Source organism: Lytechinus variegatus, chromosome 2 (genome assembly GCF_018143015.1).
Source record: "Lytechinus variegatus isolate NC3 chromosome 2, Lvar_3.0, whole genome shotgun sequence".
NCBI classification, from domain to species: Eukaryota; Metazoa; Echinodermata; class Echinoidea; order Temnopleuroida; family Toxopneustidae; genus Lytechinus; species Lytechinus variegatus.
This window is the reverse complement of record NC_054741.1, coordinates 15,823,576-15,842,607: the sequence shown is the minus strand read 5'-3', so window position 1 is coordinate 15,842,607 and position 19,032 is coordinate 15,823,576. Positions and strand designations below refer to the sequence as shown.

The following is a 19,032-nucleotide window of genomic DNA, read 5'->3' as shown; positions in this document are numbered from 1 at the left end:
TTGTCGATTTCACTTTTGGGTCTATTCTGAGTCTTTAAAAGAGATGAGAAAGAAATTATATAATTTTTAACTGTTGTAAGATATATTATCAGCAATATTCAAGTGCTTTTTCATTAACCCCCTAATATTCATGATGTTCATATACATGTTAAATATTACAGCTGGAAATGTTTCTTCTACCTTCATACCTCTATTGCATTTTCAGCTTGAGTTTTGTTGTTGAATGGTTGGACAAACAGAGCTAGGGTAGAAGCAACATTCACTGCAGCGGCTAATTCGTTCTTTGACAATGAATCTTCTGTTTGTGCCAGATGGAGCATTCGTCTGCGCATGCTCGTGGCAGCGTCAATACCGAAAATGAGCTCTTCATTAGCCTACAAAGAATGATAATAATAGTATATGTAAATTTGGTATAAATTTTGTCTCTAGTGTCCCCCGTGATTCCCCCTCTCTTCATCTATGTCACAACACGCACACACACGCGACACATAACCCTTACTCACACACAGACCCTGACAGACAGGCTCCCTCTCCTCCCTGCCTCCCATTTCTCTTCAGTTCTTCCCCCTTTTCAATTTATCTTTAGAATAGGACTTTTCTTCACTCGTCCCTTAAAAATGAGTATCCTCTTGGGAAAGCAATATGACCTTCATATTCACCAAAAATGACACAGATGATGGACATTGCGACAATGATAATGAAAATTCACTGCTGGTAGAGTGTTCACAGTATTATGTTGATAATAGTGGACTATGTGCAAATGTGATCCACACTGTTTGAATTAAAAAGTCTAGGAATGATTTTACACTGTGGACACTTAGACAGTGTGAATATTAACAGTGTGTTAAAGTAGAAATTGTTAAAATGCAATGCGCACTGTGAAAGTTTTGGAGGTGATTTCAGACCGTCTTCTACACTGTAGACATACTGTGGGACATTGTTCTTCACAACAGGAAACGACAAAGACAACGATTCACTTACAATATCCTCAAGTTCCATCAGTGATCTAGCGCAGTCCGCTTCATGAAGGACTCTACATTCTTCCTTTCCTGTAGTGGGCCCAGAGTTTAGCAATTGAGTATAATCATCGGTGATAACTGTGAACAAATATCGATATCTAAAATATTTACTAAGTAGGAATATGTAAGATTGCAGGGACACACCGCCGTCCGCTCCCTGCCTCCCAAATTCCAACATTTGGCTCATTATCTCGGAGCGACAATTCTTATACTCAATAAACTGCTGTCGAATCAGTATCCAGACTGACAAAACCTATTGCCTCATAGCTAATGACACGCGATTGTTAGGTTTCGAGTCGATTTCGTTGGTATCATAAGTGAGTATCATAAGACACATACTTCATGTATTTTACTCTTCACCTTCAATATTTCATCACGTTGTACACTAGATTGTTTTACGTATGATAAAAAAGGAGAAGTTTGTCTTCGTCTGCATATCCATACCTTAAATATGAATTCAGAGCATACCAGTATCACACTCTGATAGATCTTTCTTTTTGTAAACGACAGTTGCAGAGAATACAAATGAGCTACATGTAAATGATGAAGGTATCATTTAAAGTTAACAAAATGTTAAAGATTTAAACAGCAATGTAGACTTTCTGATAATCATTGCCTAAACGTGTAAAAAAGTGTTTCAAACCTCATTCATACATCAAGGAGCGCAAGTATTATAGTAAATCAGATTGTGTATACATATATGTTGTTTAACTTTGACTTTCTTTTACTGTGACGGACTCTTCTTGACTAGTTAAACACTCCGCGCCAAAACCAAACGAAACCATGTAGATTCCCTTCTTTTTCATCACATTTACGAAGAGACAGAACCGGAAAGATGTATGTTGATAAAATAGACATCAAATAAAAAGCTTACAAATGTCATCAAGTCCTAGCTCGCCCATCAACTGACTGAGCTCATCGTCGTCCTCGTAATTGATTGTGTATATCCATACGGCGACGTCATCGAAGGCGCCTCCAAGGTACCCGCTGTCTTGATCGTTACGTTTGCCGAGATGAACAACGGTGTGTGTGTCCGTTGTTGTACTAGACAATGGCGTTCCAAGTGCGTCAGTGGCTAAATGGGAATACAACAATAAAATATATATGATTATAGTGCTGGATTTATAAATGATCTCTTTTTGCTTATTATTTTGCCTTCATGGCAACTACAACAGTGACAGGATTAAAACAACCAATCAGAACCAATGTTTACATAAGTCAGTGGCTATGGAAATGGGAATAGAATACACCCTGTGTAATTATATACTTGTTTCATAAATGCTTATAGTGTTTTTCCTTTCTTTTTATTGTAATAGGAACATGATTAAAGAACCAATTAAAGTCACTGTTTCCATTGAAGTTACGATCTTAACAGGGGTCTGTACGGGGCAGGGGACCGTCAACCCCTATGATTTTCCGAGTAATGAAAAAGAAAAGAAAAAACCCAAACAGAGGTATGTCATCGTATAAATATATTGTACCCGTGTACTCCAAATGATAAAATATCTATGATCGTCTTGCCTCTCTCGGCATTTACTACGTGGCACATCCCATGTATATTGAAAAGGCTGTGATGGTAAGCAAAAGTTTTCATTACCTCTGAGTTTGCCATCAGTTAAGATTTCAAGACCAGAGACCGAGCTCCAAGTTATGGCGAAGTTAGTCCAGTTTCTCCCAAAATTAGCATCGTCGAAAGATGCAGTCCACATTATGGTTGAACCAACTACTTCAGTAGTAACTGTTTCGCCATCGTAAGTGACTGAAAAGCCACGGCTATTCGCAACCTGGGCACCAGAGCTGCATAATATTATGAAGACGAAAAATACCACGAAAGAGAGATGCTCATTTTGGGGTTTGCTCGTCTTATTGACCGCCATTGTCATAATATCCGACCCTGGGAACTGTACCTAAACAAAATGAGGGGTCGCTTTGAATAATTAATTGGCCCTATCAGAGTTAAAATATCATCACCGATCATTTAGCTTCATGACGAATTCTCTTCCAAGATTCATCTTTGCTTTTATACTAATCCCGACAGTCTGATAAACTCAAAGTGAAAGATTATTCAAAGAAAGACCTACAAAAATTCATTATTAGATTTTGGCCTAAAATTCAAATATACATAATGCATACGAGTAAATAGACATCACACATTTACAAATATGATGAAAGGTTACTACATTGAAAAGATGGAAGAGTTTACTGAAAATAAGCAAGGAAATGAGAAACTTGGGAGTTTCAAGAAAAACTTGGCATACCTTTTTTAGTGTGACACAGATCGAATTATTTAATGATACATTAGCAATTTTGATAAATCAACTATATTAATCTTGTCTGTCATTTTATGTGTATATACAGTACTTTATTGTACAGGGCCCTAAGGGACAGCAGTTTGTCAACTGAAGAGGCTACCCTGTTGAAATAATACTGTAAATAGACAAATAAATAAATATAATCAAATAACGCATTAATGGAGTTTACATGACAGATTACGTTGAGGTTTGGTCACGATATTCGGGCAAAATATTGCCTACACTTTACGAGGAAGGTGCCGAGTTAGCCCCAATCTTTCTGAGGCGTTAAACATTACATTAATGGTTCCTTCATCATTCTTCATCAATCTCCAATAAAGATCTTTCCGGATCTTTCGTTTCCACGACGAATATATATTGCGATTAAACAAATATCCATGCGCCAACTCTACGGTCTCACCGATCCTCCCGTTCTTACGACTATTTTCAATGTCACTTATCGTTGTGTTGTTAACGGCAACTTGACAATGTGTTTTGGTCACGTGGTAAATACGTCACCTCGAGTATACTATCATGTCCGTTGGAAATTCGTAGGACGGAAATACTCCAGCACCTGATTCCGATCGTTTCTAACTGCCGTAGAAACACTCGTCAGTTCAAAAAGAAATTTCCTACATATCGGTTCCTTACCTGAGAATATACCCAAGTCCTTCGGGGTTGGTGGCTACGTCTTGAAAATGGTCGATGGTACCGAGTTCAATCCAGAAACTGACTGTCATACCGGCTGGACTACAAACGGATGGATCACTCAAACATTTACCCGCGTAATCACCTGATATCAAAGAGATAAAAATACCCAACAATATCACATGGATTATGATCATTTTGAATGTTCAATGAATGTTGTTGGTACGCCAAGCTGCTGAATGGGGGCATATTGAACGTTTCTATGTGCACTCCCGGTGATGACGTACAAATATACTCCCAACTCCCTGAATAAAGCATACTTTTTTGAAGAAGGGATAGTTGCAACGCTCGGTAATAACTGACGTCTATTATGATGTCTATCAGTATGCGTTTGACCCTCTTCAGTGCTAAGAAATGTATAACTCCAATATAATAACGTAATATTTTTGGTTGTGCTATGATACAGATTTTTTAAATTTACTTCATTGTTTTGGCAGCTGGAAGTAAAATCATGCAAAGTTGAATAAAATCGATTTAACACACCTTTTTTTCAAATAAACAATACAATAAATCAAAGATGTCACAATCACAATCTAAAAATTTCCATACCACTAGTTTTGCAGCAGAAGTTAATATAAGATTTATATCAAATTGATGAATATATATTAATACATATGTACATACATGTATATTTTCTCACAAAACGAATGAGATTTAATACCAATCGATACGTATCCAAAGTTGTGATTTGCTGGGTTGCCTGTGGAAATAGCCCCATCCTCAGAATGGAAGCGATCCTCAACCAGTGATGTGTTGACTGCTTCTACCGGACCGCTCGGGTCTGTCACGTCGAAATACTCATCAGCAGAACGGTAACGTACGCCTGATACGATGAAGACATTTAGAGACAGTGTGTGTGAGGGTGTGTGAGAAGGGTGTGGGGGTCGAGAGAACATTATAGAGATCGAGGGAAGAGTTGGAGAGAGAACGAGAGAGAGAGAATGAGAGGGATAGGGGATGTATATTGACTGGATCTCTTATATTTAACGTAAGCCAACATAATATTCATATCTATTCTCTCCGGGTGGGTGTTTCATAAAGCTGTTCGTAAGCTAAGAGCGACTTTAAGAATGGCTGGTGAACCTTTCTTATGCGCTAAATAATCACAATGAACATTGATGAATATCATTTACCAAAAGAAAGGATCACCAGTCGTTCTTAACATTGCTCAAAGTCACTCTTAACTTACGAACAGCTTTATGATGGGGAATGGAGGAGGGGGGCTTTGTCAGTTAAGTAAGTTTAAATTGTGTTTACTCGGAAACTAATGACTGGAAATACAAATGAATACTTTCGCTCTTATTTTAACCTATTCATCTTGTTAATTCTTTGATATCTATTTGTGATTGAATCATATTCTCATTTGTGTTTTCTGCACATTTTGCGTACTGCCGGAAAAAGAAATTGTGTTTCTATGTTCGGATGTTGGCGGAACCTAAATTAGATAATCATGAATCTTTAAGCCTTATCAATAACATCTGTACAGATACTTCGATGGCCATCGATGGTTTAATGGTTCATTTTATGACAGATGGGACGATTCGAACCGACAAACTCCTCAATTATAAAAATAAAAAACTTAAGAAGCAAGCGAAAATCATAATGAAATAATGTTATCCGGTGAAATTATAGAGGAAAAATGGCTTTGGTTCTAAAACACAACTACTAAACTACAAAACTTGTTTTGTTTAATAACTGTGACATCCCCGAAAACTTACTTCCTACGCCATTCAGGTCTTCTGGTACTGGGATATCACTGACTGTTTCTGGTACAACTATCATAATGTCATCGTATGCTCCTGCTTGGTATCCAATAGGATAAACTGCTGATTTACCCACGGTGATGACAGAGTAGGCCTCATTGTTTCTTGTGCTTACCGTTCCCGCTTTCTGCATCATATGAAAATGAAAATCCAATGTGGTATTAATTTTTACTTACGTTGATATTTTAATGCGAATTGAAGGATTTTCCAGTTATATCACTTGTTTTGGGGTCCACTTTTTGAACATGACCAACCTTGCGTAATTTTACATTTTCTAATAATATCAACCATGATTTTAGCGGAAAAGAAACCCTTACTAGGTAAGTAAAGTAACTACAACAGCATGCAATTGGCACTTTGGAACTCTGTCGCTCTCTTATACGGTGCATTATTATGTATTTTTGAGAGAGTTTTCCCCTTTATGCTCTTTGTCCTTGAAAGTATATGGATTTTAATTGGTGTGATTTTTGTTTTACCCAACACTGATAAATCCTACATCCCTTTATTTTAAAATTCTTCTTCTCACTTTATCTTCCCTTCTTTTCCCCGCTATCCTGTCTAGTTTTTATCCCAGATAGAAGCAGCATACAATCATGGACCCTAGGTCCATGATACAATACACTGAATTTATGTACCTTCTCTGCCGTTAGTACCCCATCGAAGGTGATCTGAAGTCCGTTGGTTGCTTCCCAGATCATCCCTATGTACATCCATTTGTTATAGGTGACGTTATGATCCAGGGTGTCGACCTCCCATCTTTTTGTGCCGTCTGCAACAATAGCCCGGATGTTCCCCTCTGCGTGTATAAGAGCCATACCCCTCTCTCCTGCCGGAGGAAGTGATTTTGTTTTGTCAAAAGGTATATTTGTAGAAGCAGAGCTCAGACATATAATCCACTTTGTTCAATTTGTTTGTTTGCTCACATGAATAATGTCCGTGTCAATGTATTGGCACACGATCAGTGACACTAATGTTTTTTTAACATGATGAGCTTTGACCTGCATGACCTGCTCTTCCTTAATTCCTTTACTCCTTATTCGTGAGCAGTAAGGCCAATTTGATAAATCTAAATTTCTTTAAATAAAGCCATATTCAAAGAAATGTTGAAAATTATGATATGGATGTATTTCAAAGTCTAACCAAATGTAGAACAAACCTTTTCCTCGTCCGTTGGGTCTGTGCTCGAAAGAAAGTACACTCACCATTTCTGTCAGCACCAAGACTAATGATGTGCTTCACAGAACTATCCACAGTCTCCGGGGGTTCCAAGTTCACCCACAACCCGAGTGCGAAACCGTGCTCGCACTCCGATGGATCGCTTGGACACATGCCCGCGTAGTCGCCGAGTGTGAGGACGCCTTCCATTCCGTCGGTGACCACGGATTTCCCGGTGTAGTTCGAACTCGTAGTGTATGAGACGCCCGTTTCAGATGGCACGAAGGGATTGACGCGATTGAGGGGTGGTTGGAATGTCCAGCAGTAACGACCGAAACTCTGACAGTAGCCTTCGGGATCTATTCAAAGAGAGGAATGCGAGTTTATTATAATTGTATTTGATTGCTTATTCATGTAATTTTGTATTTATTTAGAGGAATTTTGGAACAAGTTTTTTCATATCTGTTAATGAGCATGGGGTAATAGGCCTAATCATTAACCGGTAATTCCTTGGAATTAATTGTTTAAGAAAGATATTTAGAAGTTCTGGACAAATTGCAAAGTCGAAGGGAAGTCCCGAAACAGGGGCAATGCTCTTTAAACCGAAAGAGAGCAAAATATACAGAAATAAGATTCAGATAAGCCTAAATCATAAGGATTTTAACTGAAAGACAATTAACATTTAAAGGTCCATCCATAATCTGTTCCAGTTTTGAACGTTTTATTTGGGAAATCGGGGCCTTAAAAGCTTTTTCAACTGAAATTGTATCAATGAACTTGGATCCGCTGCATCCATCCATCAATATACATCCATTGATGGATACTGATTAATTATTGTGCAATCATGGCCCAACCTTCTATAACATATAATTTTGAGTGTACATGTTTTACGTCTCGGTATTAATTATTATACAATTCATATATTACAATAAATAAATCACCTGTTAATCCCATGAGCGTGAAGGCTTTCCGAGGGTACGTAAACTGGTACCAGACCGCGAGATCCGTGATTAACGTCCCTTCCGTTGTCGAGCTGATACCGACTTCCGTCACCGATGAGGGTTGCACGTCCAGGTTCGTTTCTGTGGTCGATGTGGCCCCTTCCGGCTCGATCCCATCCACGTACACCGCTAATCTTTCAAAGCGGTTCCACGTCATGGCGATATTATACCAGGACCCACGTTTCTGAATAATATAATGATTTGAAATGCTTAATATGCTTAAAGTGTAAGTTGAACTTAAGGGGGGGGGGGGGTGGGAAGAGACTAACTCTCCAAAGTAAAAAAAATAAAAATAAAAAAAAAAAAGATTCCTGACAATGATCCGGCTTATTTTTTTCATTGTTCTTTTTAAAATACCGATTAAAAGTAAAACTAATGCAACAGAAGCGTTTGATCGGCTATAAAAAGCGAATTTATTATAAAATTAGGAATATGAACCTAAATTTAGTCAAATGGCTTACCTTGAACCATCACGGAACACAACCTTTCGTCAAAACATCCCACGTCAGTTACTAAAGTTACGTGGGGGTGAGGGGGGGGGGGGGTTGAAGGATGTGGAAAGAGTTTCATTTTTTGAGCTTACAGGGATGCTCCGGGCTGAAGATAATTATCACTAAATAAATAATGTAAAATTCACAGAAGAAAATAGTAAAAATATCATCAAAATTGGATAATAACGAAACTATTGAATTTTAAAGATTTTCATTAATCCGGTGAAACAGTTCTAGGCATGTTTTCATGAATTTTCATTAGTTGCAGCAATAAACAACTAATGCACTTAATAAGTTGTCAATGCAATTGTTTTATTTCTTGGTAGAAAATTTTCGAATAAGCCCAATTTCATATAATAAAATACAAAAGAATAAATGGGGATATGACATCATCATCCCACCTAATGAATATTCATGAAGACATGCCAAGAACTGCTTCACCGGAATAATGCAAATCTTTAAAATTCAATAACTTTGTTATCTGTTATCCGATTTTCATCAAATTTTCAGCATTTTGTTCTGTGAATTTTACACTATTTAGTGAGATATAAATATATTCAGCCTGGATCATCCCTTAAGTTATCATTTTTTTCTGATTGGTTGAAAATCAGACCCCGTTTGATTTTTAAAGACGAGTGATTGTAACTCCCTCTGTAACGAACCCGAGGTCCGACGACCCGATCAATGGATGGGAGAAATTCGGAATGGTTGATAACTTACTTCAATGGGTACCGTTGTTGTCCAAACCAGGTCAGAAGTCTTCACTATGGCAACGGCTGTGTAGTACGTCACAGTGAGCGTAAAACTGCGAGACCTGCAATCGATGAAATAAAATAATTAAAATCAAGTTAATATGTCATCTGTGTAAGTAAACTAGTGCTTAAGTCAAGGATGCCATCGATCTGTATAGAATAATCGATCTTTCTTTTACGAGATGCTGCTTGGAGAAGCTAGTGCGTAGTGTCTTACTATGATAAATACCCCAGAAATTACAAATACTTTCAATATATTTTCGTCATCATCATCATCACGTATTATATCGAAAAACTATTCATATTCAAATTTTGAATTCAGCGTAAAGTAGCATGAAAAAGGTACCATACAGCATTAACATGTTTCAAATGTGCAATTTCAAAGGCTATATTTATCTGTAAATAAATAAGATAAGACAATATTAGTTTTCTAGCACCTTCAGTCTTTGTCTGTTTCATCTCTCGGCATAAGACCCCTGCTGGTATATTACATTCTGATTTGTGGTCCTTTTGTTTAGCACACACAAAGTGTTCATTATTCATTTGGTTGGGGGGGGGGTGATGCCCCGTCATTCGTCTATTTTTAGATGAATTTGATTACATGATTTGTGGAGAAAACGTGAATGAATAATTTTCCGTGCATGGGATAACACTTCAATATGATAGAATCACATGTACACATTACATCAATCTTACTCGATATTAAGATGACTCCCAGTGATGGGTGCATTGATAGGTGTTTGAAGCCAGATTGAGAGCGAAAACCCGCTGAGGCAGGTGTCTGTTTCGATTAGACAGGAGGCTGGAAAGGATCCTAAAATCAACGGAAAAAACGCAATATTACAATTTCCAAAGTTCAATAAAAATCAATTTCGTTCATCAGGTTATGTTTCGTTACCTACTTCTTGTTAGTAAATCAAGGTATCTTGCTACCAAAATGCCATTCACTTCGTGAAGTATGTTTTGGTCGGGACCGGGCAAAATAAAAATGACTATATGTTTACCACTTGTATCAACCATTTTTAAAGCAAGGAATAGGCTGAAATCTCAGGGAATTGATTTGTAGCCTTTGGATATACGATTTTCTAATGAATAAAAGTGTTCCTTTTAAAATGAGAAAAACAATAATATTAGCGATTTTAATTTGTATGACGGAACCTTTACTAAAGCTGTGGAAGCCTTAATACCACCATTCCGCCCTTATCTTGTTTAGATGTGAAGCTGTTGATACAATATGCTACGATACATTCTTTTGACAAAGTGGATGGAAAATCACCATTTTGGCATTTTATTACCATAGTCAAACATACCGAGCGTTAGGTAGGAATTGGGATGTAATTCAACGAATGTATCATCATCTTCTGTTGCTATGGTAATATCTAAGTTTGGGCCTGGTATAATACCATCAGTTTTGCCGGTCTCAAGAAGGTCAAACATACTCAAAATCAATGTTTCACCTGCCCAATAGATATCAGCTTTACTGTACACAGAGTTTTCTGCAGAGGGGTAAAGAAAGGTAATTGTTTGATGAGAACATGGATGGAATGTTATTTCGAAAATATCAGAGACGTGGTAGCGTAAACCATTGATCTAGTCCATTTGCCAGTTTATCAGAAATTTCTTTAATTTACAAGACCTTTATTAGTTGTGTAATCAGATCTTTATTGTCATGAGTTTTGTGGCAGGACAAAAAAGCTATCAGATACATACCAAACAAATACCTGCATCCACTCACCTACTGTATATCCGCCCCAAACACAAATTCACACGTTCGGTGTCAGTTTACTCAATTCATCTACTTTCTCTTCATGTACATCCTATAATATCACTTTGGATTGAAAAAAATTAAAAAGTCTCGACGGTGGGATATCAATGAAACAAAACTCCACAGAATGACAAGGGATTATCAATATCATACCGAACAAACCAAAGACATGTCTGGCTTCCCACGGCTCGACGAATCGTTCCCAGATCGCAAGTTCCTCGAATCCCAATCTGGCGAAGTCGCTGAGGAAGTCGTTCCTTCTGCCCACGATGAGCTTGTTGTCCAGGTCTGCTTCACGCACCCTGTAGACACCCTTCAAGTCAATACCACGGGTATTTCCGTCTAGGTATAGGTACAGACCGGTCGTTAGATTCCATGTCAGGGCGATGTGGCTCCATTCTGTTTAAGGATTCAGAAAGGATTGAAGAACAATGTCAGCAGTATTGATGATAGGCCTATTTCCTTGTCTTGTCTCAGTTTGAGTTACTTCAATTCCATTTGCAATTATCCTTCTGTTTTCGCAAAGGCAGCGCTGAGGCAGAGGTGACCCCTCCCCTCGATTTTTCAATTAACGAAAAATAAAACCGACGAAAGAAGAGAAAAGGAGGAAGAAATCGGAAGAAGATTATGAAAAAGAGAGAAATTGATTGCATAACCTTTTTAATACTAATAGCCCTATCATTCATTTCAGAAAAAAGGGCAACACCTCTAATTGTCTTATCCCCGTTATCAAATTCCCCATATTGCTATGCCTATTGTAAATATTAATGTATATGCACTGATTCAGTATACAGACTAGTTGCGCCAAGCCGCAGCAAAATAGTTACCACCAAACTGTTCGAAGGGAGCCTCGACAATCCATTGTCGTTCTCCGTTTGCCACCATGGCGCGTATCTTCTGTCCGGTCTGGTAGATAGCAAAACCTCGTGTCGTCTGTCCACCCGAACTCAAGAGGCAGTGGAACTCGTTGTCATGGTAATCTGTTAGCCTCATCCATGTGGCAACAGTGATGCCATCATCACAAAGGCTGGGATCGCTGATGCACGTTCCGTCATGATCTCCTGTTTATTAAAAAAGGGAGATAATCATAATTGAATGGATGATGGGAAAACGGGACATGAATAATAGATGGGCGGAATCAGAAGGAAATAAGGCATTAACTCCACTGTGGCTCGAGATTGGAGTACTTTGATTTTTTTTAATTTGGTCTAACTGATAAAGAATATCGTTGAAGATTTAAAATGAATCTCGCATTTTGTTTTACTCTGTTGATATATGAACTTCTATTCCAGCAAAGTAGTCAACCTTTATTTTCTGTCCGATCCCGATTTTCCCAATGCTCTCTTTGCTTCCCTCATACTGGGGATCGGACGTACATCCTTAATGGAATTGTCCTCTTATGTGAATATTAAGCGTTACAACGTTTTGGAAAAATTGAGTGAATGAACTTTCTCTGAGAAAACGAACGATAACCTTTCCTTGTTGGACTTAGTATTTTTCGAAAATGGCTAATAATTTTGATTTAAAATTTTGCCTACCAAAATATAACCAGAATCCGTCCTCTCCGTTGACATCTAGAGCCTTTCCCTTTCCATCTCTTCCAGTCGTCAGGACGACCACTGCATTTTCGTCTGTACGGATGGGCGTGGTCAATGCAACTTGGTTTTGATAGTCACCCAATTGGAGATGATCCCTGCGTGTAAAGCCGTCTACAGTCCACCAAAGATCGGCATTGAAAAGCAAATGCTTCTCTTCATCTTTATAGAATAGCAGGAGAGATAGAGGAAGTATTTTTTTTTTATATCAAATAGTTTGTTTTATCCGACAATAATAAAAGGTCTGTCAATTAGATGAATTACAGGGATCAGTGATATCTTAATTCATCATACAAATATGACATAATATTGATCCATTCAACTTCTGAATATTCATTCTACTCGTCAAAACCTGCAACTAATCCTCTACCTCATCATTATGAATACATATCAGAACCTAACCTTTGAGACATGTGTGGAGGCTGAACTTAACCAGGCAGGGAACCAGGGTGAATATGGTATTAAGGACATGTAACGCTGATTAGAACGATGAATAAAAGGTATGATTATTATCATCAATGATAAATATTGATGGCTTCCTTAAGATTCAACAACAAGCAGCATGTAAACTAAATCAAATGTAATCACATTTAGGGAAGTATTATGATTGATGCAAATAACAATACAGTTTCAAATTGAATAATTCATTACCGGTTATTCCCAGGAAGCGATGATTTTCAAACTCAAACAGGAAGCGATCCCAGTACACAAAATCGGATACTGTAACAGGCGCCGAGGAATCCGCGGTTTCCTGTGAACCGATCCACACATTCCGGTTGGTTGACGTGTCCATGGGTTCTGTGACATCACTCTGTGAACTTTGACCTCGAGGTTTAGAGTTAATGAACAAGAGAGGGACAGATCCCGGTTTCCAGCTTGCACCCAAATTAAACCATTGATTCCATCTAACCTTTCCCGCAGAAATTTTTGACCTGAAGATGGTTGTTCCATCATTGACTGAAATAAGACAGAAATAGCTCTGTGAGAAGCGCTTAAAATCATTATTGAATTTTTTTCCGACAAATTTCTAGACTTTTCATAACACACATACGCTATTGATACAATGTACTTTGACGAAGTAAGCAGTTTACATGAAATAATTTCCTGATAAAAATTGTTTTGACAAATGACAGGTATGAAATTATGATCCGAAACTTAAAAACTTATAATAATATATGAAAGCTAAGGTTTAGATATTTCATATCTGGATGTGTTAATCAAAGGACATTTATTAAGTGGCGTATAATGCCTTATAGAAGTTTAAACTGTCTCTCTCCAAAGACTTTTTATACATGATGAAGGCCGGAAATTTCCGAACATGTATCATCTCTAGATTTTAAAGTAAGAGTACCTGAAAATTCTATAGCTCGCTGGGCAGTAATCATCAATCTGACATAAGGAACATTGAGGGTTCCGTCTTCGACCGAGAGAAGCTTGGAAGGTACGCCATCAATTGCTTCTGTCTCCAGGAAGAGCCACAAGGATATGGCGAACCCTTGAGGACAGTTCTCGACCTGATGCAAACAGGTACCTGTTATCGACGTCATCGGATTCAGTCGTGACGTAGCCCCTAAAAATAATGAATAATTTGCCATGTGAGAGTGATGGTGGATTACGCATGCATTGTAATTGCTCTAATACCCCTCCAGTTTCAACGAATATTTGCCAATCAAACTGAAATACCACAGTAAACATAAAAAGTGAACAATGTATACAAAGTTTCAACATTTTATGTTTGCTTTTGGCACAGAATTAGACTATAGCATAAATTAATCAGTCTTCAGAAGACGGGCCGGTATATTTGACAATAAGCTGAAAGAAATATTTTATAATTATATCAATGAATATATAACAAACCAGTAAGCTTAATGCAGTCCATCATGTTATTGCGACAAGGTTCGTCGACAATTTCTTGATGATCGTTTGCTTGCTTCATCTGTAAAGTATTGTAGTGATCTGCCAGCATGTAATAAGGCTGAGGCAAGCTTCTATCCACACCTAACCATGGTAAATAAAGATAAGGGTAATGGAGGTGCGGTAAAGAAAAAAGAGGGATGGGAAGAAAGAGGGAAGGAAGTAAAACAAAAACATGCTCATATTCCATAATCCTTTCATTAAGAGAAATTGAGATATAAAGAGCTTAAGACTTAAATCGTTACTTTTGGGGGAGAAACCACGATGTCCATTAAACTTCTGTTTATCTTGTCTTTTATTTCGTGATAATTTTAGTCAGGAACTGGTATTCACACCGGTGTGAATGTGTGCAAGAAAAAGGCACGAATGGTAGGGATTGTTTTAACGCGAATCATTCTTAATTGATATTGGAATAAAGAAACACAAATTATTCAATTTCGCTGATTTATAGTTATGATCGTTTAAGTGCAAAATAAACCTGTCAAATTATCTTCTACACTAATGCGAACTCAGATGTCTCTGGTTGGGATTGCCATGGGATAACCATATAAGGATTATTGGATACGATCGTTCCCCTTCTCAAGGGTTTGTAGGGAATCATGGAAAATTAATTTAAGCTACAATAAATTTTGATAAACCATCTAAAACTAATGATACCCTTATGGTCAGATAAAATGCTCATTCTTAAGCGATCAGGCTGCACTGGACTTACCAAAGTCAGCGGGTTCCAAGACACGTGCTTGGGAGAAATTGAAATTCGGCGTCAAATCTGGAAGACAGAAAAGAACACAATCAAATAACCGATCTGCTATTAAATGATCACAGACTGAGACAACTTTGCCCAGGTTTCATCCCCCAACTGACAGAATAAGATACATCATAACCGGTATCGAGTGCGTCTCTCGGTTTCTGATGATTAGTCGACTGTCGGCACCAAACCATTCCTGGCGGGTATTTCATAAAGCTGTACGTAAGTTACGAATGACTTCACGATCTACTGGTGACCCTTTCACGTCCTTAATAATCCATTTTGTAACTGTCTTAGCACTTAAAGGTCAAGTCCACCCCAGAAAGATGTCGATTTGAATCAATAGAGAAAAATCAGACAAGCACAATGCTGAAAATTTCATCAAAATCGGATGTAAAATAAGAAAGTTATGACATTTCAAAGTTTCGCTTATTTTCAACAAAAAAGTTATATGAACGAGCCAGTTGCATCCAAATGAGAGAGTCGATGATGTCACTCACTCACCATTTCTTTTGTTTTTTTATTGTTTGAATTATACAATATTTCAATTTTTACGAATTTGACGATTAGGACCTCCTTGCCTGAAGCACAAAATGTTAAAATAATGGAATTCCATGTGTTCAGGGAGGAATGAAACTTCATTTCACATGACAATGACGAGAAAATAAAAATATTTCATATTTCATATAATAAATTACAAAAGAAATAGTGAGCGAGTGATGTCATCAACCCTCTCAATTGGATGTAACTGGCTCGTTCATATAACTATTTTGTTGAAAATAAGCGAAACTTTAAAATGCCATAACTTTCTTATTTTACATCCGATTTTGATGAAATTTTCAGCGTTATGCTTGTTGAATTTTTCTCTTTTTATTCAAATCAAGTTTTTGTTGGGGTGGACTTGTCCTTTAAGCACACATCCAAGTCTTGCATAAAGGTGTGCGTAACCTTACAAACAGCTAAATGAAACAGGTACAACGTTATGATGTAAAGAACAATCAAATCGCTATCATTGTGGAAAATTATCTGAAAGATGGTGGTATCACAACATCACGAACACTTTTAAATCCATGTTGCCTGGTTTATCCGTTTGTTTATAATGCCTTTTTGGTGTAAACCCGGATGGTATTTTGGCTCGTTGCACAAAAGAATCACGTTTAAAAACAGTTTGAATATATTGTGGAATCGAAATTGCGTGCATCTGATTTCAGTGCCATGTTTGATAAAGAGTTTCGATTGATCCGATCATCCACAACTATGGAAAGTAAGCAAAGTCAGGAAATAAAATGCATGTTCGTTAGATATGTTTTCTAGACAATAACTAGTGAGTTCGTCTTTGTTTGCAAATGCAAATTGGCAAATTTCCTTTAAGAAGAAAATATCACATTAATGGATTTTTATAAAGTTGAGATTGGTCGGATTGTTCACAACTCTCTGTAAGACGGGACCCGGGACCAAACGTAAAAAAGGCCAAATTGAAGGTAGACAGATTTTGTACCTGTTTCACAATGAATTCCCTCGTAACCAAAAGGACATTGACATATGGCTCCTTCTGTACCCTCCTCACAGGTTGCTCCATTCAGACAGGTGTGACTGCTACAAGAGTTTACCACTGTCACAGAAGGAAGAGAAAGAGAGGATAAAGCAGAAAGAGGGGGTAGAGGGAGAGATACAATAAAACAGGAGAGAGAGGGAGAGAGAGGGGGGAAGGTTATCTTCAAACTTTGAATACACCTTTACAAATATCACATGTTTCTATGATATCAATTTTACTGTCATAACTTGTGATAGTTTTACCGTCATCATCATCATCATCATCATCATAAACAATTTTATCACATTTTCTATCTTTTGTGGATCAGCTGTTTGAAACCCTCAAAATAGTAAATACGAATCATGACTGCGAGTTTTGTTAGGAGTAGAACCTATATATTTTTCATAAATTTCTCGAGATTTATAGGGAATCAGAAAATAAATAAAACAGCTATCTTGGAGACCAAGTAAACCTATACACATACCTGTTTGGCACGTTGTACCTTGGAAACCCGAAGGGCATTGACATGTGAATCCTTCTCCATCTTCCACACACGTTCCACCATTGGTGCAGGGATTATTGAAACATGGATGCACCACTGATAAAGATATAAACGTGAAAATAGGTTGGAAGAAGTAATAAAAGGAAACGAACTAGCCATTCTTCAGACCTGTCTCTCCTTTGATGTTGGGTTTACTAGCACGTTCGCAGATTCACCACTGATAGATAAAATAAGAGACGTAAATTTAGCAAACAAGAACGTTGAAATGAGGAGGAGAAAAAGAAGAAACATAGGAAAAAGAAAAGAAGAACGAGGAGGGGAAATGAGTAGAAGAAAGGGGGGGGGGGTGGCGAAAAAAGTGGTAGCATACACACTAAGAAATTTTTGAACCCTAAATGAAACACTTGTACCAGCCTTTAGGGCTGGAGTCTTCCACCCTACGTAGAAAAAGGAAAGGAAAAAAGGTGTGCAAAAATGCACCTTTTTATCATTATCTGCACCAATAAATATTCGTTTGCATCCTTAGAGGGTCATATTTGAACCTTTTACGGTGTATGATACTTGACATAAAGAGGTTCAATTTTTAATCCTTAATACACGGTTCATTTCTGCACCTTATGGGGTGCTTAATACAGCTACATTGCACCCGCACAATTGAGCAAAACTGCACTCGTTAGCACCCATAGGGGTGGTGCTACTGTACAAATCCTGAGGGTTCGAATTTTAACCCTTATTTCAGCAGCAGAAGAAAAAGAACAAGAAGTAGAACAAGAACTAAGTAAAACTAAACACTAAATTCTACAATGATTATTCTTTATCGATATCCCGAGGACAATAGAATGTACAGAATTACAAGACAACCATTAGCGGGTAAAATAAAAATAATATTATCAAACAGATAAAGAACAGGATACACACGAAAGCTCTCACCTTCTGTTGTCGTTTGGCAAGAACCGTTGAAGCAGGTCGATGATGTCGATATGGATTGAGTAGAAACCATGGTCACGGGAGGAGTGGTTGGAGACATGGTAGTAACCGGAGTTGTCTGCAGGTCTTATAGTATTTTGATCAATGAAATTAAATCTCTTTGTGTATCTTTAAAAGAAAAATATCTTACATCAAGAGTTTGGCGAAAAAGGAGGTTTACACTAATCAACTTTGGCACTAAATGCTATCCGACTAAATACTTTTTTTAAAAACACCTAGTACTTCTTTCCTATTTCGCCATCCAGCCATATGTATACACATAAATGTTGAGGCAAATGGGTACCGGCAGGACCTCAAAAGCTGTGATCACCGGAATCGGTATTCTATTGAATTTCATACTTCAAAAAACGTATAACAAAATATAATAACACAATACAATACATTAGATTATATACTGAATACAAAAGATTATGACAATGGAAGTAAATGAAAGTGAAATATGAAGGATCCTGCATACAAAGCAGAGCTTGTAATGTCTGCAGGTTCCTTGAGAATAATTAGGAAATTAGCAATCAAGGTTGACTAACTTAACCGGGGTAATATAGGCGAGTAGGAGCGCCCAAGGCCAAGGCGCCCAAGGCGCTCCTATATATATATATATATATATATATATATATATATATATTTGCATTTTGTTCTTTTACCATTGTAATGAAATGGTAAAACAAAACTGAATTACAAATATACCTTTTGTTGTCATGCTGCAAGAATCGGTACAAGACGATGTCGAAGTCTGGTCAGTGGTAACCATGGGTACGGTAGTGGTGGCAGGAACCGTTTCAGTAACTGGTGTCGTCTGCTGGGCTA

The 19,032-nt window shown here is 37.6% G+C and overlaps 1 protein-coding gene across 1 annotated transcript in view; it reads right to left on the bottom strand.

The window, feature by feature from the left end:
• LOC121409671 overlaps positions 1 to 19,032 on the bottom strand; it is a 23,576-nt gene extending 4,544 nt beyond the window's left edge. The window contains exons 1-24 of the mRNA XM_041601580.1: positions 18,913 to 19,032; positions 18,169 to 18,291; positions 17,221 to 17,334; positions 16,701 to 16,814; positions 15,167 to 15,223; positions 14,398 to 14,538; positions 13,892 to 14,110; positions 13,192 to 13,497; positions 12,484 to 12,702; positions 11,773 to 12,006; positions 11,099 to 11,344; positions 10,491 to 10,676; positions 9,877 to 9,994; positions 9,149 to 9,242; positions 7,878 to 8,121; positions 6,984 to 7,295; positions 6,417 to 6,607; positions 5,737 to 5,908; positions 4,680 to 4,841; positions 3,962 to 4,103; positions 2,617 to 2,816; positions 1,894 to 2,094; positions 982 to 1,097; positions 189 to 374 (exon numbers count right to left, since the gene is read on the bottom strand). Coding sequence (XP_041457514.1) covers positions 189 to 374; positions 982 to 1,097; positions 1,894 to 2,094; positions 2,617 to 2,816; positions 3,962 to 4,103; positions 4,680 to 4,841; positions 5,737 to 5,908; positions 6,417 to 6,607; positions 6,984 to 7,295; positions 7,878 to 8,121; positions 9,149 to 9,242; positions 9,877 to 9,994; positions 10,491 to 10,676; positions 11,099 to 11,344; positions 11,773 to 12,006; positions 12,484 to 12,702; positions 13,192 to 13,497; positions 13,892 to 14,110; positions 14,398 to 14,538; positions 15,167 to 15,223; positions 16,701 to 16,814; positions 17,221 to 17,334; positions 18,169 to 18,291; positions 18,913 to 18,976 — 4,161 coding nt within the window. The 5' untranslated portion in view covers positions 18,977 to 19,032. The remainder of the gene's footprint in view (positions 1 to 188; positions 375 to 981; positions 1,098 to 1,893; positions 2,095 to 2,616; positions 2,817 to 3,961; positions 4,104 to 4,679; positions 4,842 to 5,736; positions 5,909 to 6,416; positions 6,608 to 6,983; positions 7,296 to 7,877; positions 8,122 to 9,148; positions 9,243 to 9,876; positions 9,995 to 10,490; positions 10,677 to 11,098; positions 11,345 to 11,772; positions 12,007 to 12,483; positions 12,703 to 13,191; positions 13,498 to 13,891; positions 14,111 to 14,397; positions 14,539 to 15,166; positions 15,224 to 16,700; positions 16,815 to 17,220; positions 17,335 to 18,168; positions 18,292 to 18,912) is intronic.